The sequence below is a fragment of the Euleptes europaea genome, chromosome 12, assembly GCF_029931775.1.
Source record: "Euleptes europaea isolate rEulEur1 chromosome 12, rEulEur1.hap1, whole genome shotgun sequence".
Taxonomy (NCBI): Eukaryota; Metazoa; Chordata; class Lepidosauria; order Squamata; family Sphaerodactylidae; genus Euleptes; species Euleptes europaea.
This window is the reverse complement of record NC_079323.1, coordinates 64,030,735-64,042,166: the sequence shown is the minus strand read 5'-3', so window position 1 is coordinate 64,042,166 and position 11,432 is coordinate 64,030,735. Positions and strand designations below refer to the sequence as shown.

The window sequence follows — 11,432 nt, the reverse complement described above, 5'->3', positions numbered from 1 at the left end:
TTGCCTATGGTCACCCAGTCACCTTTATGGTGTGGAGGGGATTTAAACAAAGAGCTCCCCATCAAAGTTGAAAACTCTTTCCACTACACTGGCTCTCTTTGGACAGTGGACATATACAAGATGAGATTCATGCTAAGGGTCAGGTATATCAAGGCAAACCATTTTTTTTCTAAGGAGACAACTTTTATTTTTATCACACTTTTCTGTCAAAAGCTCAGGAAGCAGCATACTTGGCTCTCCTATCTACTTATCCCTGTGAGGTTTGCAGGATGGCTGAGAGATAGTGAGTGGCCCTGGGTCACTGAGGGAGCTTTATGGGTGATTGGGGATTTGAACCTAGATCTTCCCAGTCCTTATTTCATCACTCCAGGTACCACACTGAATATATTTTGACTGAATAAAGGAAAAGCAAATTCATAATTCCCTTACCTGCAGTGCAATTGATGCATTCACTCATAGAACACTTGGTAGCTAAAATTGTCAGACTTGATTTGGAAGTCGTATGCTCCAGCCTTTCGTTGGTATCGGAAAACCAAAAGGCCTGCTATTCCCAGTGCAAGAACAAATACGCCAACGACAATAAGGACTATGTAGCCTACTCCTAAGCCAGGCTTCTTTTCTTCATTTAAATCATCTAAAATACATGAAATAAAAAGATATCTTAGAACAGAACTCAAGTGTGCAAGTTCTGTTCTTCACACTATCAGTGGTTCTGAATTCCAGCAGCAGTCAAAAACTAGAATTTGAGAGAGACAGAGAGTGTATATATCATTTATTTGGTGTGGTTTTAGGCATTGCAAAGACCCATTCCTCACAGAATAATGGGAGAATGATGTCATGGCCCAGCCTGCTGACACCTCCTCAGACGAGGAGGAGGGAGTCAGTCTCATGACAAATGATTTGGTTGGTTGACATAGAAAGCAACCCTAAGCAGGGATATTCAATGGTGCTTGCTCCCAGGAAAGTGTTTTCATGATTGCACTGATAGTCAGTAGGGTTGCCAGCCTCCAGGTGATACAATGCAAAAAAAAGGGGGGGGGAAACTGCTCTGATCCTTAGATATGAGCAAAATAAAGCAATTCAGGCCCAATTACACATCAAGTTACATTCACATCAAAGAATCTGCTAATTCATTATATATATCATATATAAACCTTCTAATTACATCAAACTTATAACATATCTATCAAATGTTCCATAGCATGTAAGAAATGGAAATCCAATTGCAATGCAAATAAGTCCATAAAGCGAATGAAGTTTCTATCCAGGTGAACGGGATAGAAACGGTCCACTGGACCGTTATCCAAGGTCTGTCTCGTGTCAATTTGGTTTGGCCACATCCATCTTATTCTTTTCTTTTTACAGGATTCCGGTATATACCTGTTTCGACTCAATTTCTTCCTCAGAAAATGATGATGGCCCACATGTGGCTATTACATAAACATAATGTATATACTATACATCAAATTTGTACATCTTAATTATTTTACTTTTTTAAATAATAAAGCATTTTACTTACAAAATGACCACATCTCTGATGGTTCTATCTACAAAGAGTTCATCTGCTTGTATTCAATGCTATGCTAAAGGGATTCGCATCTATTTCTTACCTAAAAGCTAACACCTGGGTGATCACATTAACAAGCTTAAACCAAGATCCCATTGTCTTAAAGGGACCCTACCTAAAGATAGCAGGCTAAGTCTACTGCTGTGTTTATACCATTCGGATGTACCAGAGATGTTTTCTTTGTAAGTAAATCAGATCTAGGTCTAGCTGCTGCTCTGGTGTCCGTTTCAGCATTAACGGACTCCGGGTAACCTCTTGCCATTAATAATAGCAACATGCGGTCCATCGTGATTTTCTGAGGAAGAAATTGAGTCGAAACAGGCATATACAGGAATCCTGTAAAAAGAAAAGAATAAGATGGACGTGGCCAAACCAAACTGACATGAGACGGACCTTGGATAAATCAAATTGACAAGAGACGGGCCTTGGATAACGTCTTCATCAGTTCATCTGGATAGAAACTTTGTTCGATTTATGGAATTACTTGCATTGCAATTGGATTTCCATTTATTACATGTTATGGAACATTTGATAGAGATGTTATAAATTTGATGTAATTAGAAGGTCGATACGAGACATATAACGAATTAGCAGATTCTTTGATGTGAATGTAACTTGATGTGAATATATTGATGTGTAATTGGGCCTGAATTGCTTTATTTTTCTCACAGCCTCCAGGTGGTGGCTGGAGATCTCCCGCTATTACAACTGATCTCCAGGCGACAGAGATCAGTTCCACTGGAGGAAATGGCTGCTTTGGCAATTAGACTCTATGGCATTGAAGTCCCTCCCCTCTCCAAACTGTGCCCTCCTCAGGCTCTACCCCAAAATCTCCAGGTATTTCCCAACCTGGAGCTGGCAGCCCTAACAGTCAGTGATGTCTAATCCCATCTTCCTGCATTATCTGTCCCCTCCGTATTACCTTTGCAACCGCCAATTCTGCTCCTTACTGGAAAGAAAGCCTTGCCAAGGTTGCTGCTGCCTCGCAATTTTAATTAAATGATTATTGTGCTCCTAGAACAGCAATGTCAGCAGCAGTGGTAAGCAGAGAAAATGGATGGGCAGATCTGAGGTGGGGAGTGGGAGATACATCTAATCTTCCTCTTTCCCCCAGACTAACTATGTTCCACTTCTGTCTTGATTCACTCACTGGCAGCGCAGCCCCTCTGCATGCTAGTAAACTGCTGCCACTGCTTAGGGAGAGATGGGTTGTAGGCTTGAGCCAACTGTGGCCTATGAAATTCCTGGATACTTGGGGGCAGAGCCTGGGGAAGGTGGGGTCTGGGGAGGGGCGTCAGAGGAGTACAGTGTAATGGAATCCACTCTCTAAAGCAGACATTTTCTCCAGGGGAACTAATTTCTGTCATCTGGAGATCAGCCATAATTCCAGGTGATCTCCAGGCACTACTTGGAGGTTAACCGTGGAGAAAACAAAGGCTCAGTGCTGTAGAAGTATTGGAGAACCAAAACAGCACAGAAACAATATATGCAATGCTTAATTTTATAAGTGAATAAAGTGCAAAAGTGACAATAAATATATACAATATAATACAACAAGATACAGGTAAGTAATATATCTCAATCCAGCATATTCAGGACTTGGAAACCTCTCAAGTCCATTCAGATGTAAGTCCAATATGTCCAGTAGTTATATAGGAAGAATATTTCCTTTGTGGGAATCAGTTGTATGTCTTTTCAGACTATATTTCAGTATGTTAAAAGTCAAGCAAACAGCCACAATGAAGGATGACAGATATTTCAGTATGCTGGAAGTCAAGCAACAGCCACAATGAAGGATGACAGGACGTGTTGTCTAGATCATAATCAATCATGTTTCGCATATGGCTTCGTCAGCTACATGTATCTGTGTACAATAAAATCCGTATAATAACATATTTATTACAATATTTTTGGTACAATAGTTCAAATAAAAAACTAAGCCCTCAATTATCCATTGTTTATAAAATTCATACTGTAAAAAGCCTAAAAAGTTATATAAATATATAAATATTTTATTAAATAAATATATCTTACCCAAAAGTATAACTTCAAAACACCTTAGTAGGTAGCATCTCATTAGGGACCAGCAGCAATGTCTATTCAGGTCTCCATTAGGACAGAATAAAGTTGAATAAGGCTAGAACGTAACTAAAAGGATTGTAGAGACCCTTAATTAGCTGCAGCTGAACAGATCACTGTCAGGTCAAACAGGATTCTTAAAGGGAGAGTACTGAATTATTGAAACATAAGATAACAAATCATAAGAAACAGGAGTAATCAATTTCATTATTCAGACCATCTGGGGACAGGGTTCTCAGAAGAAAAATAAGTCTGGTTTCCATTTGGTGTAGGAGTTTTTGAATGTTTTTAATATCAAAAGGGCGCCCCCGGTATTGCCATAAAACACAGAAGGACATATCACTGTCGCTATGTCCCTTCTCCAAAAAGTGTGCAGTGAGTGGGGCTTCTAAATTCTTCGCACGTATTCTGGACCTATGTTCGGAAATTCTCGTACGTACTGATCTAATTGTGGAACCAATATACATCAGACGACATTTACACAGGACGCAGTATACAACCTGTTTAGAGGCACATGTTGAGAAATGTCTCAAGGAATATTTAAATCCAGTAGTCGTGGATGTAATTTCTTTTACTGGCAAGAATAAATTACAAACCGAATGACTTCCAGCATACTGAAATATCTGTCATCCTTCATTGTGGCTGTTTGCTTGACTTTTAACATACTGAAATATAGTCTGAAAAGACATACAACTGATTCCCACAAAGGAAATATTCTTCCTATATAACTACTGGACATATTGGACTTACATCTGAATGGACTTGAGAGGTTTCCAAGTCCTGAATATGCTGGATTGAGATATATTACTTACCTGTATCTTGTTGTATTATATTGTATATATATATTGTCACTTTTGCACTTTATTCACTTATAAAATTAAGCATTGCATATATTGTTTCTGTGCTGTTTTGGTTCTCCACTACTTGGAGGTTGGCAACCCCCGGTCATAGCAAGTCAGGCCAGCAGAAGAAGCATTTGGATTTTGAGCTGGGAGGGTGCCAGAAAAATGGGGGCTCTTTGTGGCCACTGTGACTCCACATTTGGTTGACAGGGTTGTAATAGAAGACTCCAGAGAACCGTTTTTAAAAAGCAATTTTTTTGCTAATAAATTGAGACTAAATAATGTGTGATTGGTGCCAAACCAGGTTAGCTATCATATTTTTAAATCTCCAAAATTACTTTTTAAATGTTATCTAAAAAACCCCAAATAACGCAGACACAGCAATCACACCATTCTGCCCCATTCCGATTGCTGGGATAGTCCAGAAATGTGCTCTGGCTTCTAAGATTGTATTTTGCCACAACCTTGTCCTATAAACAGAGAGCCCAAATTGTGTGCAAACACAGTGTGGCGCTTTATTTTCTTGACACAGCAACTGAAGAGCATGCTACAGCTATTATTTTTGCTACCATCAGTCAAAAAGGCGCACTAAGGCTTGATTACCTGTGAACAGTTCTGTTGCCTTGGTTCCCAAACTGCCTCATAGCTGCTTTAATTCCATTAGGCTGACTTCCAGCTATCTCAACATTAATTCTCACCTGTGTGTATCCCTTTTGAAATCCTTACTGATCACTCACCATTGGATTTGCGCAGAGGCCCCCAGGATGCACGGGGCATTGCAATAGTTTCCCCAGTCCTCCAAGAACGGAAACCTTTGCAGTTCTGTTAAAAAAAATTGTTCAAAATTTGTTCAAATTTATCAATAATAAAAATCAATAATTTTTATCAATTGATAAAAATCAATATGCAACACTGAACATAAGGTTGTTAATCCAGTCCTATAGAATTATTTATACTGTGGATTCCATAGTTTTCTTGTAAATCAAGAACCACTCAAAGTTTTATGGCTTCTCTTCTTTTATCGCAGCCTAATCCTGTAGGCCCTTGAAAAGGGGGCTAGGCTTCTATTGCCGGCTCAAGGGGAAACCTCTTCTGTTTGTTCCAAGATACCTCTACCCAGCAGTAGCAGCCATTATGCAATACTGGGAAATAGAGATGGGTGATACATTCATCCCAAGTACTGTGAGAAATTCAGCAACTAAAGTGCAGGATCAGGCTGCCCGAATGTTTTCTGCTTGAAAAAGAAACATTTAAATCCAACATCTGTGTATACTTACTAATGAAACTACTCCTTAACAGACTTACAGCGCATTCCTGAGCTCTTTTGCATGGTGCAGTCCCTTTTTCACGCATTCCTGAGCTCTTTTGAGCATTCCTCTTTTGCATGGAGGCGAAAAAGGGACTGCACCATGCAAAGTGGCCCGGACAACAGCGGGGAGGCCCAGACGCTGTCCTCCCCACGCTGCTCTGGCAGCGCAGCTCAGAGACGCCAGCACAGCCTCGTGCCAGCATCCCCGGGAGGGTGTTCCAGCACCGGGCTGGGGGAGGAGCTGCCTTTAGATGGCCTCCAAAGCCCTTTCGGGCTGGGAACGCCCCTTTTTAATTTTGGCGTGAAGGAGTCACATGGATTTTTCCTGCCACAAGAAGGTTTCAGCCCCAGTGTGTGGTGGGGGTCGAAACCTCCTTTGGAGGCAGCACAGCCGCACTGCCTCCTATAACTGGTGCAGCCATTCCACTCAGGAATGCACTGTTGGAGCACCATCCTAAATAGGAATACCTGAAAGCAAGTCCCATTAATTTCAGTAGAACTAAACTTTTCAGGGTCAGAGTTGAAAAGTACATGAAGATCATCTAGTTCTAACCTCATCACCTGACACAGCAAGCACTTTCTTGATTTTGCCCTACCACTGCTGGAGAAAGTGGTGGAAGTTGATTAAGAAGATGCTAGCAACTTATGCACAAATCATTTGTCCTTTGGCTGAAAAAGTTGTCAATGGGATAAAAACATTTTAAATTCAAGTATTCCAGTGTAACAGATTTGGGGATTTTAGTCTTATACCTTTGATCTACGGTTTAATAAAAAATTATATTTATGTTCCATTCTACTTTTGGTAAACAACCTAGTATTTTTAAATTGGTGCCACTTTTTTAAAAGGAACAGTGTATAAGCATTTTAATGGTTTATTATCATTTTGCTTTCCCTTTGAGTTTCCAACAGAATATGTTTGGTGGGGGGAACCGCCTTACCGTCTTGCAAGTGCTTCCCAGATTTTCCACACAAATATGGATTTTGCAGTGTAAATAAACCACAGAGTTGTTGACGAAGGAAAAGATTTTCAGCTTAAATTGGGCTTTGCGGGAGATTCCATTTGCATTAATAGCAGTGTGAGTGTTTGGAACTGGACAACTGAAAAGAAGAACAAATCAGTACAGCAATTAGACAGTTCATGCATGTATGTTCTCATGGACCCCTCGTGCTTCAGTAGTGTCATTTCAGGGCACATGGGGGCTTGAGAAGGCAGGTAAGAGCCCTTTGGAAAGCTCCTCTGCATTGTAGAAGCGTTCGCCCAATCCTATGCATTTATTTGTGATACACTGAATACTTAAGCATTTAAATAGTCCTTTTGAGTGCTCAAACCACTTCCTCTACATTATCTTAACACTTCAGACAGATGAATGGAATTACCCTTACATTTCAGACAGAGAGCAGAGGATGAGGAGCAAGAGTCTTGCCAGAAGACTATATAAATAAAGTTTTCCATTCAAGACAGTGCTTGGAACCTATATAGGGGTAGAACTATTAAGTAAGAAAATATCAATCACTTGTTAAAGCAGAGCTGCCATTTCTGTCACCTGATTTTGTGTGCTTGTGTATTAAGAAGTTAGAGATTGCCCACATGAAAACACATTACACACACACACACACACACAATATCACCTTGCATTGTTTGTGTGTACCATACCTGCCATGAATAAAAGGAAATGATATAAGATCCATTGAGTTATTAGTTGGAGTTGCCCAGCATTCGCTGACAACCACCTTGAGCTTGCTGTCTTCTTTCTGAATTCCCACCTCAATCATTATGTCATCACTAGCAGAGATGCTGAAGTTTTTGGGAATTGGAGAATTTCCAATGAAGAGCTGCATCTCTGTTAAGAAGTGTCCTGCTCCATGTAAATCTTCGAAAATAGTATAAACCCTGCAAAGCAAATTTATCCATTATTAAATTCATGTAAGAGGATTCATTTATGAGGCAGGTCCCATGTGCCCAGTAGTGCAGAAAGGAGGCTCAATGCAAAAGAATGACTTTTATAGTGTTTTATGTTTTCATTATGTTTTACTCTGTAAACTGCCTCAAGCAGATTCTCTGGAGAGTCACCATAGAAATGTTCTAAATAAATAACATATATAAGAGTACAGTATCTTGCTCCACCCCAGGTTAAGAGATTGTAAAGAGAGTTGTGAATGGATTTATGCAGGTGGTGACTAACATCAAAGGGAAATGGTGCTTAGCTATAGAAATTGTATCCTCATCACCTTCATTTATGGTATCTTCATCACCAAATTAAAAGGCCCCTAAATGAGGAAAGCTGACAGGAAAAAAATGATTAATTTGAAACGTGGTGCTGGAGGAGAGTTTTACAGATACCACGGACCAACAAAATGACAAATCAGTGGGTTCTAAATCAAATCAAGCCTGAATTCTCTCTAGAAGCTAAAATGACTAACCTGAGGCTATCGTACTTTGATCACGTAATGAGAAGACAAGTCACTGGAAACAGTCATGCTAGGAAAAGTTGAAGGCAGAAGGTGAAGAGGAAAACCCAACATGAGATGGATTGACTGAATAAAGAAAGCCACGGACCCTAAGTTTGTGAGACCTGAACAAGGCTGTCAGTGGAGGTCATTAATTTATAGGGTCACTATAAGTTGGAAGCAACTTGATGGCACATAACACACACACACATTTCTCTCCCCTATGAATTTTCTACTTTATTTAATGTGACTAGTGTTATTGGTATGTGGTCTTCTTACTTGATGAGAGGCTTGCATATTTTGTACCTGTTTTACAATATCTGAAATGAGAACTACCTCCGAGCACCCTGTCCAGTCCTTCTATCTCTAAAGAGCTCCTTCCAGACTCTTATTTGCTGCCATTCTATACTGTATAATCGGGGGGGGGGGTGTATATTGTAGCAATAGGTTCTTAGATTTCATTTACCCCTCCGGAGTGTATCCAGATGAAGTCAAGAGATCGTTCTGAAATACACAATGAACTGGACTAACAACCTTTAAGTGATGGATGACCCCCAGGGAAGACATATCATTCCGGAGAACTGTTTTCACTATGGTGTGTGTTGTATTCTGGAAAATAAATACAGCAAAAAAAAAAAAAAAAAATTAAAGGCTGGATCCAGTCAGGTGTTTCATTCAGTCTCATCTCGCCTCTTTATTATAATCACAGTCCTATATACCTTTCATCTACGCAGGCCCCCATGATCCCCAGTACAGCCTGTTTAGTGATCACCTCTCCTTCCCTTTTTGCCAGCAGAAAAACTGCTCGTATCCAGCCCTAACTCACATTTCATTTAAGTGTTAAGGATAATTTAGAGGTCTTTCACACATTTGGGTTGCAGCATAGAGAAAATTCAATGATCAGGTATGGGACATCTTCCACATGAGGCAAGGCTAAAAGGATTACATTGCTTCATCTTGGAAAAGTAAGACCTTCAATAAAATTGAAGTTGAATTCAAACTGAAGTTGAAATTGTATTGAAATAAAATCAGGAATAGATAAGGGAAAAAAGGAACATTAGGGGCCAAGGGGTTGCCCTTTCACTTTAAGACAACAAGGGAATATTTTTGTACAATACACAGAACTTACGTAAGGTTTTGCTAATAATAAGAACTAATGGTTGACTGTAAAAAATGGGATTTTTTAAAGGATGACTAATGGAAGGAGGAGGGAAAGGTCCTTAGTCATAATCAACAAACTGTTCTTACACTGGCAGCACCTAGGAATGGAGAGCTGGTAATGGCAGGCAAAACAATGAAATACCCTGGTGTTGGTATGAATTTCCACAAGCTTCACTTTTGCCCATTACCAAGGATACGGCCAGATATGTCTTTAACCATGATACAGTAGTATGGGGTTTATGTTTTCAGATACACCTATACTAGGGTTGTGCATATCAATATACCCAAACCGAAAATAAACCTGAAATTAGTCATTTCGGCAATTATCAGATTTTGGGTAGACCGAATACCAAAACCTAGGAATCTGCCCAAAGCCGAATAGGTAATTCCCGCCTTATCTCCTTTGCTCAGATGCACAGCTCTGTGCTTTCTCCCATTTTTCTATCTTTGACTTTTGTTAGGGCCCCATTGTTGGGGCCTTTTTGAGGTAGGGGTCGTGTAATCGGAGCCAATTTGGTCAGACCAAACTATCCATCACCATTCAGTGGGTTAATCTGGATCAAGCAAAAGGGTTATTTAAAAGATGGGGCTTTTTGTAATTCTGCTGGTCATGTACCGAATAAAATTGTACTTGCACTAAAAGACAGGGCTCACCCAGTCCCGTTTGGAGGGATATACCCTCCAACTAAAGAACACCCGCTTCTACAGCTACTTATTGGGCTTTTGAGGAAGACTCCTCACCTGCACAGATGAGCAATCTTTTTCACAAGAGCTGCCTTGATCATAACTTCGGCTGGCTCCGATATCACCCCCTCCCGAAAACCTGTTCTCAAAATGAAGGTCACCCCAAGTAGAGGCTTTGTTTTCCCACACCGTGACCATCTCTTGAAATCAGATTTTTGATGACTATAATAAAGAACTGTTCAAAGGATGTCATTTGCCACCAAAATAAATGTTTTTCCATGCCTTATTTTTTTTGCCCTGACCTGGATGGCCCAGGCTAGCCTGATCTCATCAGATCTCAGAAACTAAGCAGGGTCAGCCCTGGTTAGTATTTGGATGGGAGACCACCAAGGAATACCAGGGTTGCTGTGTGGAGGAAGGCACTGGCAAACCACCTCTGTTAGTCTCTTGCCATGAAAACCCCATAAGGGGGTCGCCATAAGTCGGCTGCGACTTGACGGCACTTTACACGCACTTATTTTTTTTTGCATTTAAGCTGTTTCTCTCAGTTTGGAAGCTAATTTGCATGGACATCATGCTATATGCCCCAGATACAAAGGGCGTCCCCAGTCTTTGTGGTGCCAGCCTGCCAATCAGCTCTTTCCACCAGTCCTCAGCAATGCTGAACTTCTCAATGTGAAAACCGATGGACAGCTCGGCTCACAAATGCCTTAGAGGTGACCCATTTGCAGGCCCATAAAATTGGATTCCCTGTCCTAAATTATACACACGGCACTGTCTGCATATGGCCATGTTGTAGGAATCATCATGTATAGCAACTTCAAGCATTCCTTGCAAGCTGAGGCAATTGACTTTGAGAGGAAATAGATTCCTATGGCCACTAACATTAGCAGAACAATACAATCAGGGAGCTGCATGTAACTTACAGTGTGTACTTCAGTTCCACATTCATTCCACCCAGTCCGAAGGATGACGTGGCTGGAATTGCTGATGCTTACATTGCAGTGAGGTTCTCCCAGGTACAAGGAAGATTCTGGGATAGCTTCTTGCTGCAGAAAGAGTTTCTGAATTGTGATGACAACTTTTTCAATCTCACATACCACTCGAACTGCGTTCTTAATGGGAATCTCCTGGACAGATTTAGTGACAGTTAAGGAAGAGACTTGGGCTGAACTATGACCATTTAGTATTGGTTGTGTAGGTACTCTAGTAACTGCCACGCCGGTGGTTGTATTTGCTAAGGTTCTGGAAGAATCCTCTTTAGCCGATGAAGGCATATTGGTAGAAGTATTTGAATATATCCAAGGCATAACTGTGCTGTTCTGGTGTTTTCTGTGAATAT

The 11,432-nt window shown here is 40.6% G+C and overlaps 1 protein-coding gene across 1 annotated transcript in view; it reads right to left on the bottom strand.

The window, feature by feature from the left end:
• Positions 1-436: 436 nt before the first annotated feature.
• UMODL1 (uromodulin like 1) overlaps positions 437-11,432 on the bottom strand; it is a 76,067-nt gene continuing 65,071 nt past the window's right edge. The window contains exons 16-21 of the mRNA XM_056858408.1: positions 11,017-11,432; positions 8,712-8,854; positions 7,452-7,688; positions 6,736-6,895; positions 5,226-5,310; positions 437-634 (exon numbers count right to left, since the gene is read on the bottom strand). Of these exons, the coding sequence (XP_056714386.1) occupies positions 450-634; positions 5,226-5,310; positions 6,736-6,895; positions 7,452-7,688; positions 8,712-8,854; positions 11,017-11,432 (1,226 nt within the window). The 3' untranslated portion in view covers positions 437-449. The remainder of the gene's footprint in view (positions 635-5,225; positions 5,311-6,735; positions 6,896-7,451; positions 7,689-8,711; positions 8,855-11,016) is intronic.